A 24907-nucleotide genomic window follows, 5' to 3' on the forward strand; every position below is an offset into this window, starting at 1 on the left:
GCCCTGCTGCTTAATGCATCCAGTTTTTCTATTTACAGATTCTATTTTTGGTTTTAACAAAGATTATGAGCAAATGTATCAAAGACTGTTCTCACGTCATTTAATTACAGTACTGCTGGCAAAGTAATTCTGGAAAGTGCCACAATTAAATATAAGCATTAACTTTTTGCTGATAGCTTATCAGAAACAATTAGACTTGAAATATGGGCAATACACCTAGTGTTTAAAACTTTCAGTAGAAGCATTAGAAGCACAAAATAACCAATTTTCATTAGCATTCTCCAGTGGTTTTTTTGCTGAGCACAACCTCAATTTTTCTCTGAACAGTGCTTCTTAGGTAATCTAGAGGCTGCAAGTTTATCTGGACTCCACTTTGTAAGCAAAAGCCTGAGCCAAGTGGATGGTTTTGAAAGTGGTTAAAATATTTCAGCATAGCTGGTGTTTTTGCCAATTCCTCCCAAAGCATCAGATGTGTTCTGCTGATTATTTGGGGTCTGCAGACAACAACCCAGGAACTGTTGTGGGCAGTAGGATCTCACAGCTTATGCCAAGTGCTTATTCCTTGCAAGGACAGCTTGATCAGCATTTATGTTCATTAACTTGATCAGGGATATGCTTTCTTATCTATACGCCAATGGCAAATATTAGTTAATTCTATGTAAGTTTCCATCAATAACCAGACAGATCTACTAGGTAATTAGACCTAAAATATCTCTGCAGAACTTTGAGCTCTGCTGCTGTTTGCCTGGAAGTGCAGAGAAACGCAGTTAAGCAGAGTAATGAAAATAATTATTCTTAATGTAACAAAAAGAATTATTCTTAATTAAAGACACAAGGTCTAGAAGGAAACAATTCCTTCAGAAGGTCTGTTTGACAACATACAGCAAAACTACATAGCAACTGAGGAGAGATGCTTTTCCCAGGTCTAACATTTGGGCAAGGAGCAGTAACAAGATGATCTGAAATAACACCATCTGGTGAATGCCTGTTTCCTTCTTCAGCAATCAAGAACTATGTGTAACTATAAACAAAGAATAAAATAGAAATAATGTAAAACTACTTTTCAGTTAAATGTTACACAGAATGAACAAACAGCTGCTCTGGGAATGCAGAAAAGACTGATGTTAAATATAGTAGGACATTTGAGCATGCTGCTTCCATAAATACATGAACAAACTTTGCAAACAGAATGTGTGTTTTCTACAGAGCTGTGGACAGGGGAACTTAGCCCCAGACTGGAGAGCAATTATTCTGGCATTAAATGTAGCAAGAGTTTAACCATCGTATAGGAAAAGTTCATCCCTTGACAGCATGAAATCAAGCTGCAGGACATCTGTGCCTGCCTTTATGTCCCATTGGTGCCAGTCAGAGTTCCTGTGTTTCTCCTGTTTGACTGTGTGATGTGCTTTGCTGGATTCTGGGCTACCCAGGCTCCAGAAAACAGCCAAATTACAGAAGTTTATCCAAGAAGTTGCTCTTCTAGATGTTTGATATTGTTGCTGGCAGAAGAAATGGATACCCATTTAGGTGATTTAGTACCAGTCCTATGTTTTTTGCATCAATGTTTAGCCTTGTATCTGTAAAAATTTGTGAAAATAATTCAGAGCTCAGTTTTTACTGAGTCTGCTATTTTGCAGTTGTAAGAGATTTGCAAAATCCTTGAAGAGTCAAAGCAGTGCTGGAAATTGAAAAAGGCCATAAAATCTTAAATTCAACCCTACCTGATAAGTGCCACTGATTAACAACTACAGGCATCTGACAAGGAAGAAGAGTTAGTGTCATCTGCTCGCTTCCCAGTCACATCAAAGTCCACAAAAGGTATTTAGATGCTGCTGTGTTCACTAACAAGCAAGTCAGAAAGATGATTAAGGCTTTGCAGCGTGTGTCATATGAGGAGAGGCTGAGAGAACTGGGGCTGTTCAGCCTGGAGAAGGCTCTGATTCCTTAGTACCACCCAGTGACAGAACAAGAGGCAATGGATACAAACTGGAATAAAAGAAATGTGTTTAAACTTGATTTAAAAATGTTTTATTGTAAAGTTAATTGAACACTGAAAACAGGTGGCCCAGAGAAATTGTGGATTCTCCATCCACGGAGACATTCCAAACTCCATGGGGCAAGGTCACACAATCACAGAACATGCTCAGTTGGAATGGGTCCACAAGGATCATCAAGTGCAACTCCTGGCCCTGCACAGGACCATCCCCAAGAGTCACACTATGTGCCTGAGGGTGTCATCCAAACGCTTCTTGAGCTCTGTCAGGCTTGGTGCTGTGACCACTGCCCTGGGGAGCCTGTTCCAGTGCCCAACCACCCTCTGGGTGAAGAACCTTTTCCTAATATCCAACCTAAACCTCCCCTGAGACAGCTCCAGACCATGCCCTTGGGTCCCACCCGTGGTCACCAGAGAGATGAGATCAGGTCTTGAGCAACCTGCTGTAGGTGACCCTGCTTTGAGCAGAGGGGTTGGACAAGGTGATCTCCAGACATTCCTGCTGACTGCAACCATTCTGTTCCTTGAAATGGATTTAACTGGTATAAACTTCATAGTCACTTTTTGCCTTGTGTTATCTCTCTACACTTGTGAGAAACTTAATAAGCTTTCCAGACTATCAGATACATACTGAAAGACAGGCAAGACACCTGGGCATTTGTTTTCTATTAATGCTACAAATTATGAGATGCCCCACACGATGAGTTTTCTGTAATTTTATGTTAACCACATTGTAGTGGCAGGTAAGCTGAAGCATTTATGCTGCTATTTCTAAGTATTAAAAAACAAACATGCACAATATTAACTTTATAAATACTACAGTGGAACTAAAAGCGTATTTAGCAATGAAAATAAGTAAGCAAAGGGAAGCAGAAAATTGTAATTATCAAAGGAGATAAAAATTAAACTGCACCTTCAGAAGAGCCCACATATGTGCTAAAATTCCAGAAGAAGCTGAAAGAGACGTTTTTGTACACGTTTGCTGACAGAGCAGCATTCTTCACTATGAATTACAGCTTCTCAGGTTTTTATCCATGGAGTTTCATTCTAAGAAGTCTCTTCAAAGCACATCAAGTGATGCTAGCTACGCTGTTTGAAAGACACACTGAAACAAAGCCAAACCTGTGAGATGCAGCTTGGCTGACAGAGTGGGAACTTCACAGCTCAAAAACTGAAGGTACAAATCATTCTGAAGCAGTAGAATCATAGGACAGTTTAGGTTGTAAAAGACCTCTGAGATCATCGAGTCCAACCACTAACCCAGCACTGCCAAGCCCACCACTAAACCATGTCCTTGAGGGCCACATCTACACATCTTTTCAATCCCTCCAGGGATGGTGACTCCACCACTGCCCTGGGCAGCCTGCTCCAGCAGTAGGAACTTTAAGATCAATGACTAGTTAATATCGGCTTCTTTTGGAACTTATTCAGTATCATCAATCTTTAAAAAGAAAATGCCCAATTTACTGCAAAAAATGAAAGAAAATAGTGTTTCTGCAGAGTTTCAAGAAAACTCAAATTATTTTATTCACAAAAGCATAAGTCCATAAAAATATAGATATCCTGATCAGTTTTACAGACCATGTTCATTTCTTCTCTCCTTCACTGACAGGCAAAGCATTATGAAAAAAAAAGTAACAAGCATTTACATCACAAACCATTATTAACACAGTCATGTATATGAGCAAATGTTGTAGAGTTTTTGCATATAATTATAAATACAAAAAAATCACAGATCCAACAAAATATTCTTCTATTGTTTTTTCCTTTTATTTTCTGTGCTGTACTATTTTTCAGTGGTGAAAAGAGTATGTGCTGTCTCACTGGCATTTAACAAACAGTTTTTGGTATAAACTGAAATTTATGACCTCACTGCACTCAAAGTGTCTTCTTTGAATTCCATACCACGTTATAGCATCAAATTAGGATGTTTGTGCTGTATTATTCAAGTGGTACCAAAAAAACTGTCCACATTGCTACTATAATAGCATCAGGAAGCTCTCCTTTTTTTTAAATTATGGAGCAGCCCACATAAAAATAACTGAAGATATCCTCACTGTTCAAATCAAACTTCTGTCAGCTCAGTGTTTACACAAGAAACTGGAGGAAAATCTTTCCTCTTTTGTAGATATATAAATGCTCCCTAGAAATCATGAAAGAGTTTTATGAAATTTATGCAAGTTTGGCTTTCAGGACAATGATGGAAGACAACTGAGATTAAGGAACAAGGCCCATCATTTCTGTTGTGGTTTGCTGTGTTTTATTTTTTTTTTAATCCAGCTAATAGGACTAAACCCCTATCTGGAAAAATTCTCATTGAGATAAACAGACCAACTGCTAATTTTATTTCTTTATTCCATTTTTAATGCCTGTTAATTCTGTAGAGATGAAAAATTTGTGACCTCTTCCATCATACAGACCTTGACAAAAATGTTTTTAGAACAGGTTACAAAATTATAAACCCAAATTTATTTGAAAACAAAAACCAATCATAAAATGCTGTCATTTTTCAAAAAACAAGTACTGAACTAGGAGGATGAAACACTGTAGTACAGAAATTTACTGTAAGGGTTATCTTGTACAGAAACCAACCCCAAACCCATAATTATTACTGCCATAATTCTGATGGTCAAATCTACAAGAATATTTCAGGTTACTTGCATGGTGTTTACTGCCTCTGCCTACCTAAACTCTGGGAGCATCACAACTGGGAGACAGTTTGCTCTTCTTCTGAAAAACAGAAAATCCAGTTCCATATAGAAACAATTCTCGCTGTGTAAGTGCTGTGAGAGATCATTTCAACCCTCCAGCTCCTCAGGACATGACTAACTACACGCCTATGTTACTTCTCATACCTTGCTCCTTAAAATATCCAGCAACAGATCATGGGAAAGCAGGAACTTGTGCTTCATCCTGACTCTCTGAAAACAGCTGGCAGAAGTGTAAGCACCGGTTGCCAAAGGAAAGCCCCTCACTCCTCTCACTGCAGTCTGAGGGAGGTGAAGCTGTTGCAGCACAGACTTCCAGCCGGGTACCTGCAGAATGAGATCTGGGCTACAACTGTTCTCAGTGACCTGCCAGTGTCAGAATTTCACACTTACTGTACAGAATATACAAACGAGGTCACCGAGTGCTACATACCAAAGAAATAAAATGTCGGAGTATTTTCAGCCAACTCAAGTTCTCTAGGGAAGTTTTCTGCAGCTCTGTGATTCCTGCAGTTACACCTCTCTGCAGCTCACACTTCCCCCCCAGCCTAAACTCCCTGTGGAACCCGCTGCTTCCCTGGTCACAGACAGGAATAGTGTGCACTGTCTCCTTTTGAAAAGCAGAAAGCAAACATTACCGGGACTTGGCATGACTCCAATACAATCTTCAAAATACAAATATTTAATAGAAAAATTTAATTTAATTTTACAAAATACAGATACAACACTACCCAATGTAGTAAAATAATGGAACTGAAAAATAATTTTAAAATATTTAAAGCATTAGGTTCTAAAATAAATAATGCTATCTAAAAGAAGTGTTCAGGTTTTGCAATTAAGAGGAGGCAGTTCCACTATTACTGATCTCTTTTTCAACCTCTTTACAAGTTCCATAATTTATGTAGAAAAATATACAAGAAAAGAATTTGGGATAAAGAATAGGTTGGGTACGTAATACTTAACATAAATAAAAAGCCTAAAGCAAAACCAAAAAGAAAACCGATTGTTTTATTTCTGTACATCAAGACTACAAATAGTATTTTAACACTTCATTTATTACCCAAATTAAGAAATTATACATTTTTATATGGTTACTAGTAAACATCTTAAAATCACTCAGTTTTCCCACATTTAAAAGGATATTGCTGGTTACTGCTTATTAAATAGGAAATCCAGCGGAGTTTCCAGTAACAGCAAAATATTTTTTTGCATAAGAGATGAATACAAATTTGATTGTAATTTTTGATGATTTAAAATATAAAACTAAAGTTCAGAGGGATGCAGTTATGAATCTTATAGTCTGAACTATAATTCCTTTTTTAAATTGACTGCAGTTTGCATATGAAACCCTACAATGTGCCTACTACTAGAGGATCAGCTCCTTCCATATGAAAGCACTTTTTCCCCCAGATATCAAATTTTATTAAGCAGCATATTCCCACTTACTTGTCACAGCAGAAATACTGCAGGGAGATGGATATAAAGGTTGTTTAATCACAAAAAAAAAATTAATTTGATTAGTTCTACGGCACAGATATGGTATCTAAGATGGAAATAAATGATAGGGAAAAGGAATGTGAACACCACAGGCTTCAAATATAAAAGATAAAGCCTGATAACTTTGGTTCAAATAATTTTAATAATTGTTACATGTGTATTTTCCCAAAGTGATGATTTTTGTTTGTACTGTGTATGCAATAGGAGTCTGATTCATTTGAAATAAACCAACCAACCAAAAAACCTGTACGGGCACAAAAGACAGAAACAGGACAGGGAAAACCTGGATACTCACATCCATTCAGAACAGTGTCCAAGTGGTAATGATGCAGCCAGGCTGCCAGGGCACTGCTGACTCATATCCAATTTTCCATGGACAAGGACCCCCGGGTCCCTTTCCACAGCTGGTCTCCAGCCCCTCATTCCCCAGTCTATACACACAACCAGTTGGTGATTGCCCATCTCTCTGTGACTTGTAAACAATTCCACAACGTAAGTAAAGATGTTAGGTTACCAGTAATTAAGCATTTTCATCCTCAGTTCTGGGATATCTGCAAACATCTGCTTCCCTTCCATCTAAAAGATTAATTGCAGGATGTTAGCCCTGTCTCATCCCAATGCACTACACGGTACGCAACTTTATTGCCAGTTTGTAATATTATTTATGTTTGAACAGCACAAAGCCAAAGCTTCATCTTTGGTTAATTTCACTGAGATGTCACTGTTCTTTAAATGTGCTCTTTCTTCACATAAACACAGAAATCAGCCACACTGCACACAGCATTCATTGTTTTGAATCATAAAGCGGTGTCAACATAATATTCAGTAATGAAAGCTAGGAAATCGTGTTTAGAAATGAAACCTATTTGAGGGCATTTGATAAGACACAAGAGCTGCAGAAATCTAGACAGAATTCCCTTAGAACTGCTTGGGTATGGGTGCTGCTTATAGAGTAGGCACTGGTTAGTTCCTCTGCAGATCATCCAAATAAGCATCAGTTCGACTCAGCTTAATTCAAATCCAGCAGCACATTCAATGGCATAAAGAAGTTTGCTTCTCATCAGATTTTCATCATAAAACTCAGGAAGCTTCAGCAAGTTCATGCAGGTACTGGCAGTAGGTAGCCTGTCTAAATCAGATCCTCCATTGTGAATGCAAAATGCAGGATATAACTCCTGGAAAATGCAACAACAACAACAAAAAAAAACATATCAAAAAAAAGATATACAAGCCAAAACCTACTCTGCAGTAGCTGGCACACATTTCTAGGAAATAAATCACTAGATTAACACCTGTCACAATTACATACTCAAATAGCATTTTCCTTCATTCCTGGTAGCACCAAAACCACTCTTCAATTGTGTAGTACCTTGCTCTACCTTGTCCCCACCCAGATCCACTGATTTGCAAAACACAAGGCAATTTAGTTGGCTCTAATATGATATATATTAGAGAATATAATGATTTGTTATTGTTCATACAGTCTATCATACACATTTACAATGCCACAAAAACATAACACAGATAGGCAGAGTGAGTCCATAACGATATAACCTTGTCAAATCCTGATTATTCTTCTGATGTGATAACGCACTTTAAAATATTCTGTATGTAATATTTCATTGTTTTAATAATATCCCTTTCTTTTCTTCTGAGAAGGAGTATAGTGAAAAAAAAAATATTTATTTTTTACCTCTAAAGCACTGCTTTTGCTGGCAAGACAGTATTCATCTTATCAAATGCCTGCCTGAGGTAAAAAAGTTCTGATTTTAGAAACTGGAGAAAAATTCCAGCTCCAAAGGCAAAAGGTCAATGAGATTCTAAGCTAAATTATTGTTCAAATGGAGGCCTTAAAAGTATTTCACAGCTAAAATGCTGCATTTTTAGTGTTCCTTTCAAAATGCTAATTGAATTCCCCTACTTTAGCTTTAAAAATGGAAAAATGGAGTTCTAAATTGAAATGTCATGCCAAGGGCACCATTTGTTGCATAATTAAATACTATACAGCAGGAAAATGCAATAGTTTGGAAGTGAAAAGTATCATCAATTTATTATGTGACCTGATTGGAACTTAACAATTTTCAACCACACTTTAATGATTTTTTTTTTGTCCGTAACAATGACATTTTTTAAACTTATTAAACTTTGATTAGCTTTAGTAAATGTTATTCTGAGCCTGACTCTGGCAGTGAAAGTTTAAAATTTTAAAATGATGCTAGACTGTGCTATCTATAAGCTGTGAATGTCAAGACATTTCCTTATTTTAAATTAACATGCACTAACTTGAAGAAAACATGCCAGTTCCACAATATAAAGCATACAGAAGATTTCAGAGTGATAACCCAGAAATTATGATTCCCTCAGAAAAACACAGGACAAATACATTACAAGAGTGTAAACAAATTTTGAAGATCATCTACCAGCAACATAAATATGGTTCAGTTATTTGGCCAGTAATACTCAGCACTCCCGTGGCTTCACACTCTTCACCTTCAAAGCATTAAATGACACACTGTCACAGGCTAACAGGACATTACTGCTGATGACAATACCAGTTACCCACTTCCTTTTCTGGCAAACATTTCCTGGCAAGCCCCTGGTTAGGTGGTAAATCCCTGTTAACAAGATACTACTGCAGTCACTTCCATTTTTTCCTAGTCAAATATGTTAAAAGTCAGTTCGTGGCCTATCTCCCAAGTGCACATACAAACTTCAGCTTTCCACATTTAGCTGTGTCACTGTCAGCCTTAATATTTTCAGACTTTTGATTCATTTCCTCCATCTCTTCAAATGTCACACTGGCTACCTCAAAGCTGGGTACCTACATCTGCATTTCCTCCTCTCCCCTTGTAATTAAACAGGATGACAACAAACGGAGACTTCTGTTTAACTGGTTTCCACACAGCTGTTTCCCAGTTCTCCCTCACACAACTGATGTGCACTGTTCTATCTTGGTCTCATCCTACAGTTTTCTAATTGTCCTTCCTGCTGTCCTGCTCATTGCTAGAGTCCTGTACAGTGATATTCACATGGTCTTGGGAAGTTTAGGAGAAATGCTTGCAGGCTTTTAAATAATCATTCACGTAAATCAGTCAACGAATACCCTAGATAGGATTCACGTGATTAAGCAGCCATCTCCATTGTCTCCATATCCAAATCCATGGATGCTCTTTATTGTTACAGGGAATCTAGTTAGTATGTTTTGTGGAGTCTAAGATGATTCATTTCATCCTGAAGTTGACATATAGAGCAAGTCAGACAAACTGCCAACTGAAAGTGCCAGTTCCTCTCCTAGGTGTGTCTATAAAAGGAGTGCAGCTGAGCTATAGATTATAGATACTGAAGATGGAGGACATGTTGCCATCCTATGGTAACACCACCACACAGCACTGAATGTTCCCACATTTCAGAGGAAATTAAGTCCACGACTGGTTTTAAACCAGAATTTTGCAGTGCAGTGAAACTCATGGGTAGAATATCCCCAGAATTTAGTTTCAAAATGTCTTCACCTTGCCTTGGCCTCTCTTTAGTTTTATCAGCAGTAGACAAAAAGTTTTCTTCGTACTTAAAACTTCCCTGTAAATAGCAATCTGGAGATAGCAATAAAATATTTATCTACAAAGGGTACTGAGCTGTGACCTAAAAGCAGGTAAATGTGAATTAGAAGGAAACATAATACATGTCCTGCTTCAAACGGTTAATTTAAGTGGTTCAAATTTAATAGCTGCTTTTATATCCTCATTTCTCTTTTGCCTGACTTAAAAACACTATTCTTAAGTCAACCTGTTCCTTGAAACTGGTAGCAATTCTGCTTCTGCACAGGAACATGAAATGGCAGCAAGGGCTTTCAATGACACACAGCAAATGCTCTGACCAATGGGTTTGTAGGTTTTGCAGTTAAAACAGAAAAAACAGAATAACACTTCATTTAGTATTTTAAAACTATACTTATTGCACATGCAAATGCAAACACTGAAGGTGTTTCAGGAGTGACAGAGGAATACTCTTCTCAAATTGTAGATTCCTACAGATGAGAAAAGCTTGGATCAACATCTGCAGCATTTACAGAAACTTGCCAGGCAGTCAGAGGACATGTACCTTAAATCCCAGAAGAGGGGGTCGAGAGCAGCTTGTTACAAATTTGAGTAGTTTGCGTTTCTCTTCATCAGTGAAGCTTTCAACAACTCTCCAGAATATTTTAATTACAGGATGGTCTGCTGTGTAGCCACCTACAATGAGAGGTAAATGATTTATAGACAGAATAGTTTTATGTAACAAATAAATTCTTCAGGAAAACCTAGCATAAATCCTGAAAAGTTTGGGGAAAATATTGTAACCAGCAGGCTGATATTGCTAATTTCCAGTATCTACAGATCTCTGAGAACTGCATTTTCAGTTTCATTTCTTATCTATGGCTACTGTATCCCTCAGCTTCTTAACAGAAGTTTTCTTCATTGAATCATATTTTGAATTAATTTTATTTAGTTTAGCATTTACCTAATAACTCCAGATTACTCCAAAAGTGTGCAAAATCTGCAAGACCCAGGACGTTACTGAATGAATCAACTTACGTTGAGGAAAGCCCAGATGTGAATCGATGATTTAGTAGCTACTTTTTGATTACATTCATGATAAATGCAGGGAAAGAATGAAGTAAGATACCTTGCATTTCTCACAAGGAAAAAATATGAGCTCTCTCTTCAGACTGTCTGAGAAATGTAAGTATCTGAATGTGGTAATAGAAACAACAATCCCAAAGTCATTTGCAGATTTATTTTCAGATCAACCAGACACAATCATTGACTACCTTTAATTTAGAAAAGGAACACACACTATCAACTATAAAATTGCATTTAAGTGCGTGAATAAAATAAACTACATATCTCTATTTCCCAGCATTTATAAAACTGGATTGTAAATGTAACCAATCTTCTGAAATTCAGGTCTGTCCACAGAGTTTGGCCACAGGTAACAAGATTGACCCTATAACTTTTTCTTGAAAGCTAGGGTAAAAAGCAAGTTTATTTATTCCCAAGTCAGTCATAATACATGTTTTTATATAAGCAAAATATGCTTACCTGAATAATTTGTGAAAGATTTAAGATCATCCAAACTAATAGGAACTTGGGCACCAGAAGTCAGAACCTAACAGAGAAGGAAATTAGACCATTACATTACAGGCGAAAAAACCTCAGGATTTATTTCTGTTTAAAGCAATTGTTTTCTGCAGTTTTAAGCAGAAGTACCTGTATTTCCTGCTGGTCAAACATTCGAAGCCACTCAAGATTCACGACATTGGCCAGTCCCTGACGGAAAGCCAGGCAATGCTGCCGGATTTGTTTGTTTAACCTGTAGTCTGCCACCAGGTGGATGTAGGCGATGCGGTTGGCGCTGGTAACGGGAATGTCTTTTCCACCTGGCTTCAGCTCCACCACCTATAAACACAGCAACTTTAATTCTGTGTGCTGGAACCATAAAACTGAACTGCAAAACACTCTAGTAAGTGATGTGTATATTTGAGGTCGACTAGAGTATACTCAAGAATATTCACCTCAAAATAGGATAAAAGATGGCGAGTTATGAAGGCAGGGCTTTGTTTCGGTTTACTCCTAAGAGCACATTCTATGGCATCTGGTTTTTAGACGTAGACCTCCAGTTGCCAGTGCAGCTGATCACATGGCCCCATGGTTTATCACCAGAAAGCAGATTTAGCACAGTCACAGCTCTATAATAGGAACAGTGTGTAATACTAAATTCACCACTGCAAGTAAGACAGAAACTGAGGTGAAAATATGCCCCTTGGCCATCTCACCCCAGCTTCACTGATGCCACCTAATGCCCTGGAAGAAAGAGCAGCCTGTATAAGCACAGAGCTCACACAGAGCATTCTCCTTCCCATTGGATTAGGGAAGGTGTGTGGCACTGGCTGGATTCTTCTCTAACTGTTTCATGCTGGTGGATTCTGCAGGGTCACATTATGGTAAAAGCAATGTCCACTGAGTCAAAATTTAGATTCTGATACAAGCCTGATTTACAGAATGCTCAGCATTCACAACTCCTACTGCTGAAAATCTAAACTACACATGCTCAGTACATTCAACAAAAGTAAAAAACAAGCAAATTTCTTTTTCTACTGAGAAGTTTAACTTTTGTCCTTCAAGTATGCCAAGGTACCTCAGAACGGAAGAGTCTTTAAAGAAAAACCCCCAAACCAAAGATACTGTAATTGCATTAAGATCAAAGGATCAAGGGTAGTTGTTATTAAAACACTACAGGCCTTTGCATATTCTAGTCTTTACTGCATGAGGTTAATTTGGTGAAGTAGCAGCCCAATTGGAAGGGATTAATAGAGTACTAACAGGAGAATTAAAAAACCTGAAAAGCTGAGATACTGTCACCTTCTGAACTCTTCCAGAAACCACTTGTTTTTCTACACTCTGGAGTAATTTTTTTAAAACTGTGCATTTCAGTCTGTGGTAATGATGACATCTTTAGAGTACAGGAATCAAACATATGAACAGCTCCTTTGGTAGCATGATACCTAGCAATGTCAGCTGTTCCAGTGCTAAGCAAAATGTGCAAAATGGTAAGATTAAAAATTCATAGTGCTTTTGAGCATTCAGATTTTTACTTGATTCATAGTTCTTTAAGGAGAAAGAGACCATTAAGACCTGTGAATTCTGACCTCCCAGGTAACACAGGCCAGAGGATTCTGTCTAGAGATTCCTGTATTTAACTCCATAAATCCACAGATGAGTTAGAGCACATTTTTTAGAGACAGGCAGTCCTGTGATGGAGTATCTACCACCTTCTTTGATAAGCTACCACAACCTGAATTACAAAAGGTGTTAAAAATATATCTTACTTCCCACTTTAATCCTTGGAGTGCAAACTTCTTGCTTTTGTTAATGCCTACAGTAAAACACCTCATCCATACTCCACCATCTCTGTGTGCAGGCTGTACTGACTATGCCTATACCCTACTCCTGGAAGAATTAAGTAAAAGGAAGGTGCCAGTTTAACTGTCACTGTTTCATACCCTGCACACATCAGCTTGGTCCCTTCTGAGCGAGTCCCCTTCAGCAAGAACCAGGGACACAGGAGGTAGGAGGGCTCTCCCTGCGAGCCAGGCAGCCACTCCAGGGGTACAGGCCAGTGTCTGGGGCCACTGACAGGCCTGAGGGTGAGGGTATTTTTGCTGGTGAAGTCCACAAGGAGTATTATTATAAGTACGGGACTTGTTCCATACCACAGTGGAAACAGCTGATGAGAAGGGGCCCTGCTTTCTCCTCTGCTACTGCAGGCAACAATGCAGTCTAGAAATGTACTGTGTTTCATCCCACTGCAGTAATTTTACTATCACTGGAATTTCAATACTGTCCTACAGCTTAACCAGCTCCTTCCTTCCTCCTCAGTTACATCCATGATGTATTACTTATGGGCAACGTCATTAATCTTCCCAGAGACTTTTTTACTGAAGTTTCTACTAAAGTAAGCTAGGTTTCTTTGATTTCCTCCCATAAAATACCCTTTTACAAAGTCTAACAAGATCAGAAAGCTTTCTCTTACTTATTCAATTCTCGTCCCCTTCACCTTTACAGTATCAGAGCTACCAATGACATTCCACATGAACAAATCAGTGTTGAGACCTCAACGCCACTAATACTTTTCTTTCTGCCCACTTACAAACCTTCTCTACTTGTTTTGCCAAACTGCAGAATTCCTTGTTCTTTTGACACTACTGCACCCAATACAATCCCTCTCTCTGAGGTATGGACACACTGAATTGGGCCATATTAAAGCACATTTGTATCACCTAACTCATCAAGCTTCTCTTGAGAATAGGGACACCAACAACAGACTGACTAATAAATATTATTACATTTGCAAATTATAATGTCTGTAAGCTCAGTATTTACAAAAAAATATGCTTGAACTAGCCTCTTTCCTAAAACAGCAAAAGGGAACTACTGGCAGGGTGATTTAGAAAACTGCTGTATTTTAAGATTCAACCCAGAACTAAGTGAAGTAAAACGTCTGACCTTCCCTGCAGGTCAGCAAACACAAATAGGACATAGATTAATTTACATTTGCATTGTAATAGCATTGGCTCCACAGTGCTCTAAGGATGTCAGGAAATTGTATTCATTCTGTAATCAAAGCTATAATGCTCTTCCTAAAATAAGAGAAAAAAAGTCTTGTACTCTTTCTTGACCACTAGTTTTAGAAAACAAGACAAAGAGTGTTCTTTTTTAACAAATCCTATTATTCCTTTTATATTTTTAATTAGCAAACCTCGATTTCTGATCCAACACTCCCCTTCCTCCCCACAGCCCTCCATTGCCACAAGCAAGAGTACAGCACTCAGTTAACTGCATTTCCTGGGGTTTTCCAGTGATCTGACTATCCTTTTCAGAGTTTGTCAATGTGAGATTAATTTTACCACTCTTTTGTCAAAGTATCATCCAAGACTGAGACAAAATGGATAATGCAGCATGAATAATAAATATAGTCTGCCATAAAGGCTAAGAGGGATGCAAAACAGAAGACAGAAAACAGTAACACTGGGTGGGAGTAAAGCTACAGTAAATGTCAATGCAGTTCACCTTTCAGTCATTCAATGTTCCATGGTGTTTTAAAGGAACTACTGCACAATTCTGCACAATTCCCACTTAATTGTAAAAGTCAGGAATGATTGTTGAAGAGTTCCTTTTCAAAAAGCCATAGCACAAGTTAATACATCTTAAAAGCTTTATCAGCTTATATCTTCACTTTTATCCATCCAATTTTCGCCACTAGATGGTGCAAGGCAATAACACAGGTTACAAGGGGCAGCCCAGACTAGAAAACTACATTGTGTCATCACTTTAGTTTCTGTTTTGTAGATCTAAGTTTAAACAAACAAACAAACAGAAGCATTTTAACTTGGTTCATTATCAAAATCTCACGTATTAAAGGCAATCAAACCATACGCAAAATTTAAGAGAAGTATTCAGACCATTCAGACAATACCCAGATAACTGAATTTGAATCCCTACTCACAAAGTATGTCTTCAAATTGAAAAGTCACGTATTTTCAAAAATCTGCATTTTTTAGTACTGTGGACAGAAGTATTGCATCAGGCCTCTGACTCTGAACAAGTTGCCTGCACTTCAGATTTTCTTGGCTATGAATTCAATTATATGATTCTGCAGGTACACACTAAAAACGTAATCAACTTATATTCATATTCTTATTTAGGAAAACCACCACAGTTTGTGTAAAAAAAAAAAAGGTAAATCTCTGGTTTAGATATGACTGCAGTTCAAACAATCATTTTGAGTTATTATATCTGCTATTTTGAACATTATCACAATAATGAATTAAATACACACCAAAAATCAGCAAAACAGTAAATAACATCTTTGTCAAGCAGAATTCAGGAGATTTGTCTTATGACAAATCTGTCACAAAAAGCAGAATTGCAATGTGACGATGGGCAGAAAAAGGCAAGTCTCTGTTGGCAGACAAACTTTAAGCTTGTGGCTTCTCACATAGATCTACCAGCTGCAGCTGCTTCCCAATCCAATAGACAAAAAGGGAATATTTAGACAATAAAGTAGGAAATACTTCAGGAAAAAATATTTTTTTCTGTCATCTAAGTATTCTTTCTTTGTGCATGAAGACACTCGACATGTATCTCTTCAGACAATCATAGAACCTCCAATTTTACAAAGCTCTCTTACACAGTCAAGAACTCCTACAAACTTGTTTTCTGGACAGATGAAAATACTGCATCTTTTTTTCCTTGGGCTCTGATCACTTTTTTTCCTATCACCCCTGAAGTTTCTTCCCCATTCTGAAAATAAGCCAATAAAGGTGTGTTTTTTTTTTCCTTTCATTCCCTGTCATCTGCTTTCCAGATGTTCAGGCAGGAGTTCAGGTAGGAGATTGCATATCAGTGTCTAAGAATGCATTTGCTGTAAGTGTTATGAATCTGCCTGAGAAGGATCAGGCTTTGCTTCTGAAAAACCTCCAAAATAATTCATCTAAGCTGCTGTATCCTGTTACAGAGGTTGCCAAGACAGAAACTTTCAGAACTATTTTTAACACTTCAAAATTTTCTCTCGAAGAAATTTAAAGGCAAAGAACTCCCCTTTACTGAGTCAGCATATTTTCAGTGACAGCAATGGCATTCACACCTGTTTAAAAAGCCCAAGAAGGTGTCCCAACACCAACTTCCATAAGATATGGATTTCATAGGAACTGCTGCCATGGATATCATAGTGCTTTCCTGTGGATTTGTGCTCAACTTCTGATCCATGTAATCTCAAGAATCAATGTTTGAGAAGAACTTGCTGGAGTACAGCATCTAACGTTTCTGAGGGAAGAGGAATGCACACTTGCAACCTCCCCTCTTCCCCTGGACAGCCACAAAACTCACCCTCCTCCTCTCACTCAGAGAAAGGGAGGGTGAGAGGTCTGAAAAGAGAAGGTGTTTTCTTGAATTTGTTAACCTTATTCTTATTGCAGATTTTTTATAACCATTTTATTACCATCTAATGTACAAGATAAAGGGAAAAATTAAATCAATATACATTGCTACTTGAAGGCACCTGACATCCTTTTGAGACTTTTTTACTGGCCACCATTTTATGCAGGAGACCCAGGCAGTTGAAATGTATGCTGCTATCACTGCATTAGATAGTTCTTTATCAAAAGCCAAAGCTATTTGGGGTTGGGAGATAAGGTTGATGGCATAGCTCCCCTAATTAGCAGGTCTAATGTGCAAATTATTAAGTACCTTTTTCAACTTCTGGTGAATGCACTTTGACAATAGTTTAATGGGATCTAAAAGCGCATTACAGGATTGGAATCAATACACTGATAATAGAATTTCTACCTTCTACTACTGACAGAGGCAATAGAGCCCCTTTTGAATGTGTCTTTCATTGCAGATAATGCTTTTGTGCCACAGCTGGTGGATGGACACTGCCATGAGGACAGCTATTTACAATGATAGATTTATGATGCATTTATTGGGCACTAATTTATTAAACACTAAAGTGGTTGTTTAGCTGAAAACTACAGATAATGTACATTCAACATAAGGACTGCAAATTAAGCTCTTTTCCTAAAGTGAATTAGCCTTACCTTGGCACAATCAATTAGTATGCAGTGGTTACAAGTCAAATAGCAAACAAAATGTATTTACCCATATGAGGTTTATTAAGGTAATGAAATGAAGTATAAGAAGTAACTTCTTGTATTGAAAGGCAGCAGACGGTGACAAGAAGCAAGGTTCTGCTGAACTACAAAAACATGCAGTCAGTGCCATAAAAAGATGGTTATACTTCATGGGTACAGTGTTCTCTCTCCAAGTATAAACACAACAAACCAGCACCAGAATATTTATATTAACTTACATTTCATTTAGTAGCTCAGTAACTTACTATTATATTTAATCTTCCTTTTAAAATTATGCCAAAAAATTACAAATCAAAAGTCTTGATAATATGCCATAGCCCTCAGAGAATTTTAACAAACAAACTGGGCTTCTTGGCAAGAATGCACATTTTACAGCTTTTTGTTGCAGTAGGTAGATCTTGCAATATCTTTTAACTTGGATCTCCCTTTATGTTATTTCTGAGCTATTTCCCCTTTCTATGTCCTTTTATTGAAGTAGGTTCTAACTTGTGTGGCTAATTTTTGAGGACATACTGAGTAGATGGATAAAGTATGGAAACCAAAACCCCTCCAGAAAATATTTGCTACTTTTCATTTTTGATTAGATACTAAACTGGACTGGTATTAGCTGTGACCAACTAAGCTATTAAGTGCAGTTTAACAAATGGCTTTAGAATTTTGACTTTCCCCTCCTCCTTGAAAATCCCAGGTTATACTGGAAACTACCACCTCGTGTGCTTTGCAATCCAGGACCCAAATTGGGTACTGCAGACCTCAGTACCAGTCACTTAGAGCACAGGGTACAGAACAACAGGTGCTTTAAGAATGTGCTTTTTAGTGCATTTGTTGCACATGTCTTTCTCTCAAGTTTTTGAGTGTTGCTCTAAAGACAGAGCAGGTCAGATGGTTTCATACAGAGAGTGTAATCCATGAGAGAAAAATACATATGGCATATGTTTAATGTTAAACATTACTTATATCAGGCAACTGTTGACTCTCCTCTGTAGTATGCTGCAGGAACCCCAAATCTGAGATACTATTGTAAAACTTAATGCAACCCAGGTATTAGGATCTTCCAAAATGACAGAAAATGGATGACAAAAGAGTAAAATGAAGTCCAAGCCTGATGCTGTTCAAGCTGAAGTCTTGGCAGTAGAGAATTCAACCTAACAACTTCCAGAACTAATTACTGCATCTCAGTGGTGCTGCTGCATCACAGAAGTTTTCAGCTTCCCTGACCAAAGGGAAACCCCAGAGAACTGCTTAACCCCTTCTAGAGTCTCTGCTTCTTCCTCAAGAGAGGAGGCTCAGTTCATCACTGCTGCACATCACAGTGTGGTCAAGTTTACTTTTTTGAGCCAATTATGTACCATAATCCAGTATAAATAGACCATAAGTAGTACACCATTTTAAATCCTCAAAAATTAAAGAGTAAGCATGACAAAATACTTTACCTAAGGAGGTTAACTGCATTAGCACATAAAGACATGCTATTAAAGCTCTAGTGACATTTATTTCCTACTAAGAGTGTAAGTGATCTTTAGCACACACAACAGAGCAAACGAGAGCCATAATCAAATTATTCAGTACAATTGCATTAAAAAAATATACTTAAGTACCTAACTAACTGCTTTTTAGAAGCACTGAACACCATTTATCCCCTCTGACTTATCAGGTGTCTCAACACTTTAAAAAAATGGAGAGGTGTAAAAAGAAAAATGAAGGTCAGTCAAACTTCAGGCTCTCTACCTTGAAAATTACAGATAAAGGAGACAATGCTTATCTCACAATAAAGGATCATTTCTATAATTAGTATTTAAAACCATTTTGACAGCTAACTCCAACTCCAAAACCAGGCAGTACTTCTATGGTTTACATATCATCTAACTTTTGCAATTATTTCAAGTGCCATTGAAGAACCAACATAAAATATTTTGTTCAAGAAATTATCTCAGGCAATAGAACTTTGTATGTATGACTGTTATAAAATAATCACTGTAGTTTACCACAAGACCTTTAAGTCATCATCAAGTTATTTTTTTCAGTACATGGTTAGTTACTGTCTACTCCAAATCTTGAGTCAGAATCACAGCACCTTTAACAGTTGTTTCCTATCACATTTAAATTAAAAAATTAATTAGCAGGGGTAGTAATGATTCATCAGTCACACATAAAAAAAAAAAAATTGAAAGCCATTCTTACCTGTGCTTCTCCAAGGTCATTATTCACCACAGTGAAGTTTAGTCCAAGTTCTTCCACATCCCCCTCGTAGCTCTTGAGAAAAAGCAAATTTTTGTACATTTCTGGATCTAATGAAGCTAAATGATGAATATCAACATCAGCACTTGTCCCAAGCAACTTTGAGAGGAAAAAACTAGCAAATGGCAGCTCCACCAGCATATTTTCATAAAGAGCCTAAAAAAGAAAGCAATTAAAAGCAGATTAGATTTTACTGTTGTACATGCAGGAATTCTGAAGGCTACTGTCTATTTCTTAACTTTTCTGTAATTCCTTCTTAATGTGGTGCCTGAGTAGGTTCTTCTGGTATGGGAATAGCCCAGATATTGCATGAATTTAAGAATATTTAGACAAAGTTTGAAATGTGTATATTCTTGTGAAACACTAAGGCCCCAAATCTCACAAATTAATTATGTGGTGATTTAAAATGTAAGGTCACTGCTTATCTGTCATTAATCTTCTTGACCAAATCACACAGATTGGCAAGAAAAGCAAAGTTTGCTAAAGGACAATGCAATTGCATCAATGTAGCTCTCAGAAAAAAAGTTAACATCTTTCCTTCCATCAGCATCATCACAAGCAATATTTTTCCATTCATATAAATTGCTACATGTGGGATAGTCATGCCCTTAAAAATAACTCTGCAAACCCAGTACATTTTAAACTAATCCAAACTGTTACACAGATTCACTGCTGCACATTTTTGGTGAATTAATGGCACAATCAAACCACCCTCATTTCCAAGCCGAGAGCTTACCAGCTATGACTGTATCATACATCTAACCCTTTCCACACCTGACCTGTCAAATGATTACTGAACTAAAAGTGCACCTGACCCAAATATGCAGCACTCATGAAAAATGTATTTTTATTGTAAACTGAATGTATCCCCAAGAATTTTCAAAAAATGCACAGAACTCCAGCAATACCACTCTCAGTTCATCTACTCTATGAGCACATTTCGATGTCATGCAAAGCAACTTTGCAGGTTTTTCATTAAGTCAGTAACAACTTCTTGACTGGAAGGAAAAAGTATTTATGGTAGCTCTCAAAAGAAGGAGAGATGGAAACTTCAGAGCTATTCTGAATGAAGAACCATTGCTTTAAAAAACCCCAAAATATTCCCAGCACATGCTCTCTGTCCATAGCCATTCCCATTGTCCGGTCTCTTTGCCACATCAGCATCTCTCCCAAGGACAACCAAATCTTTACAGATCATTGCAATCACTGACAGCCTGATCAGAAAAGGCAACCCCACCATAACATCACTGTAACATCATTGTTCTTCCCCTTTTGACTCTCCAAGAGCAGTATTTTGGCATTAATTAATTCCTCCATAATTTGTTGCAAACTTAGAAAATGAAGCACAGTGGAGGGGGAGGGGAAGGAAAAAAAGAATAAATGTAGCTCTAATCACTCAATGATATTCCAACAAAGACATTAAGAAAAATATACACAATTCCTTAAACTTTTGAAAGAACATTTCTATGAGGTGAGTTAGACCTTGCAAAAGAATTAAGAATAACGAGTTCAAAGCCAAAGGGTGCATTATATTTAGAGCCATATGATTTATTCAAGGTGTAGAAGTCGAAATCCTCATTTGTATAGTTGACTTTAAAAGCAAACTAGAGGGATAAATCATTAATTTGCAATGTATAAGGTCAGTGTTTGCTGTTCCTGCATTAGTAACAATAAAGCTATTGTAATTCCTTAAATATATCAAAGCTACCCGAATTTAAAATGGAATTCCATCTATGACTCATAAAATGTAAATGCAGAGGTGTAATTTTTTACACAAGGCAGGTTTAAGCCTTTAGAGCATTTAATATACAAGGACTAATAAATGATAGCACTAAAAACTATGATCACATCAGCTAAATGGATTATAAATTAAATTTCCATAATGTATGCAACTGAAATACAAATGTAGACATAAATCAAGGTATTTTCTAAACACAGGTTAATTACACAAATTCAAAACCTGTCTATTTTTTATGCAAAACAATCCACTTAGCATTTTTCAAACTGGTCTTAAGTCTTCACCACTTGCAACACTTGATCCTAGAAGCCTATCAATAATTCCTTGTCAGGAAAAGCAGCAATAGGTATATTGAAGAAACTTGTATGTTATTTTTCAAGTGTCTGTCTTTTATGAGTGTTTATTGCTAGAAATTGTGCCAAAATGATTTGAAATAAAAAGGATTAATTATGGTAGAAGCTTTTTAATATAAGTGAGTGCAGCTGCAATGCAATTAATGCAAATTGTGACGCTATCAGGAAAATAAATGTGAACAACATCACTGGCTATTTCTGTTTGCTGCCAAATAACTTCAGTAATTTACTACATTAAGAATCAATAAAAAAATAATGCATTTCAAATGCATCACTATTAATCTTCAGGTAGTTCCAAAGTGAACATTTATAACTTAATCTAAAAACTATATAAAGCATTTTTAAATAAACTAAATTGTACAGTTTGAGAATAACTTTAATTACTCCTCCTCTTAGTTAAGTGATTGCAATATTCAAAACAAAGTATTTTTGGAAAGAAGACAAACAGTAGTGTTTTAATTAGTTTGAAAGTCAAGCTGTTCTAACAAAATTTAATAAAAAATGCACTAAAACTCTGGTAAATAAAGTCACAATAAACTTTGGTTTTCCAATTTACCTTCAAAGAGGTAAATTCCACCATTACAGTTCCAGCAGTGTGTACAGATGCTAAGAAATGCTGGGTACAACATGACTTAATAAACTGGAACTTTGTTTTCCAGATTCCATCTAACTTTTCTGTTTCTCAGTCAGCATAAATTGATCAAACTACCTGCTGTTGCTGAAAGATGTGATTCCACCCATTCCTGCCAGAGCAATGAAAACAATCAGCTTTTGCTGGTTGGCCTGGGCTTGTTTGCAAGTAGAGGTTGTACAGTAGAGGCTACAGGATCATTATAACATGCTGAATTAGTTCAAAATTTGCAGATTATTTGTGTTGTGCTTTGTTTGGGCTGTTGGGTTTGAGGTTCACAAGGTGGGGTGGCTGTTGACGGACACACATGGGACAGTATGTGAAGCTGAGCTTGCTTTCAAATCCAAGTCAGATCCAACTCATAGCCATAGCTGAAACTGGGTAGGAACAGCAAGATCATTTGTTCACCATGAGCACAAACCTAGAGCAGCCAGCAACCTAAACTTGCTCATGGAAGTCCAACCTGATGGGTATTTTTCACTGAAGGTAATCCAACAGCCCAAAGGGAGATTTCACTCCTTCCTTCTTTTTCCTTAGTGAACTGCCTTGGGGAGCTCTAAGTTACCCTATTTTAAGCTTAGGGGTTTTTGCCTGTTGAACTCCCTGAACTGGCTTTCTGCAACATCAACATAAAGGAGGCAGGAGCCCAGCACCAGTGACAGGCAAGGGAATGGTGACCACCAGAGAGGTAACCAGCAGTCAGATTAATTAGCTGCAATATGAAACTGCATCTTCAGAATATATTTACATACATATGTAGTGAGTTGACCCTGGCCAGATACCACGTACCCACTAAAGCCACTCTCTCACTCTCCCTCTGCTCTTCCCTGGGTGAAATTTCTTCTGTGCAACAACCTTCTATTCTTAAATATGTTATCATGCAGGTGTTACTGTTATTCCCAATTGGCTCGACCTTGGCCAGCGGCAGGAATTCCATCCTGGAGCCAGCTGGCATTGGCTCCACGGGACAGGAGAAGCTTCTAGCAGATTCTAAGAGAAGCCACCCCTGTAGCCCCCCCCAGTATCAAAACCCAGCCACAGAAACCCACCAGAATGTACTTTAATACAACATAAGCTCATGCTCTTCCCACAGAATTTGTCCTCTTATTTCCTCCCACAGCCAATAACACTGGTGGAAGTAACTGGCTTGCTCTTGGAGAGAGATGTCGTCTTCTGTTTGCCTCATGAGAATTTCCTGTTCATACACTGCTCCAAGAGATCAAAGCCAGCAAACTTAACAAATTCGTACTATAGAACTAATCTCTTCTCAAACTTCAAGTACTCTCACCCTTTGGCCAGTTTCCTTTAACTCTGATGGGACTGATGCTGTTCTACGATGGATTCTGAGAGTTCATGTTCCCAACTTTCCTCTCTGATGAGTTGACTTGACTTCATTGTCTCTATCCTCAAGTCCCATAAACTGCAATTGACTCACATAAGGCAAAAAATCCAGGCAGGAAGTCATGAAAGGAGCAACTGGTGGTCAAATATGGCATTAGACTTCTAGTTTCTAACGTTTAAATGTGGGGTCAACACAAACACCTTAATAGAGCCCATACAGAATTCTGCCTCCCTGAAAGGTTGGAATATTAGCATTCCAGCTGGACAGAAGTGCCACATTCCCAGGAGCTAAAAGGTTATGCCTGATGAAAACGGCCACCTGGATTCCCCAGCACTATTTCAAAGTCATGTACAGGCTAGGGATGCTCTTTACACAAAGTTATGACATCTCTAGAAAACTAATAAAATAACTTAAAAGATTCTGAAACAACAAAACAAAAAAATCTGGTTTTAGGTAACAACCTATTTTTAGTACTCCCCACCCCTGTCTTCTCCCAGTTATGTCAATCCTTTTTAATTTTCTTATGATATGGTTAAAATAAGCTTTTTTCTGGTCAGAAGGCCAAGAGTAATTGTTTCATCATGGAAAAAGCAGTATTCAGTAAAAGGAACTTCACACACCTCGCTGCCCCTTTGTGTGCGAATGCCTGCAGAACACACCAGAATATTAAAAATAAGCAAAATAACAGAAAGCCTACTGTGGTTTTCACTTCACACACAGTCTGAAGCCTATTAATTCTCTTCTAAATAATCTTGGCTACCCAGGATTACAGTACAGTTGGACTGTAACTGATTGCAGCATGGTCTGGCTACAGAAGCCTTTACTCAGTTCAGTGACAAATCACAACGTGGGCATCTATAGTGATGAAAAATACAACATTCAGATACTTATCAATATACTGAATGCACTCATTGAACACCTGTGATGTGGAGGAACAAGGAATGGTTCTATAAGGCAAGCACCTTTCAGAACACAGGTCTGCCATCAGCTGTAATACATTGTGGAATGAGGATCTGGGCTGGAAGGACAGCTGTATCCAGGACACAGTGAGAAAGTGACAGTTCTCTGGTCAAGGAGGACTTCTTATTTCAACATAATAAGAATAATGCCTGACTGGGACTACACATGGTAACTACCATGATATCACTGAAGTACTACATAGCCACATAAGGTTCAGGTATGACCCCAAGATTTAGGAAATGGCTCTTCAGAATGAAAA

The 24907-nt window shown here is 37.7% G+C and overlaps 1 protein-coding gene across 1 annotated transcript in view; it reads right to left on the bottom strand.

The window, feature by feature from the left end:
* Nucleotides 1-3484: 3484 nt before the first annotated feature.
* UBE3C (ubiquitin protein ligase E3C) overlaps nucleotides 3485-24907 on the bottom strand; it is a 74282-nt gene continuing 52859 nt past the window's right edge. The window contains exons 19-23 of the mRNA XM_027648433.1: nucleotides 19568-19780; nucleotides 11445-11633; nucleotides 11277-11343; nucleotides 10297-10427; nucleotides 3485-7373 (exon numbers count right to left, since the gene is read on the bottom strand). Coding sequence (XP_027504234.1) covers nucleotides 7203-7373; nucleotides 10297-10427; nucleotides 11277-11343; nucleotides 11445-11633; nucleotides 19568-19780 — 771 coding nt within the window. The 3' untranslated portion in view covers nucleotides 3485-7202. The remainder of the gene's footprint in view (nucleotides 7374-10296; nucleotides 10428-11276; nucleotides 11344-11444; nucleotides 11634-19567; nucleotides 19781-24907) is intronic.

The sequence above is a fragment of the Corapipo altera genome, unplaced genomic scaffold, assembly GCF_003945725.1.
Source record: "Corapipo altera isolate COAL_440 unplaced genomic scaffold, ASM394572v1 47, whole genome shotgun sequence".
NCBI classification, from domain to species: domain Eukaryota; kingdom Metazoa; phylum Chordata; class Aves; order Passeriformes; family Pipridae; genus Corapipo; species Corapipo altera.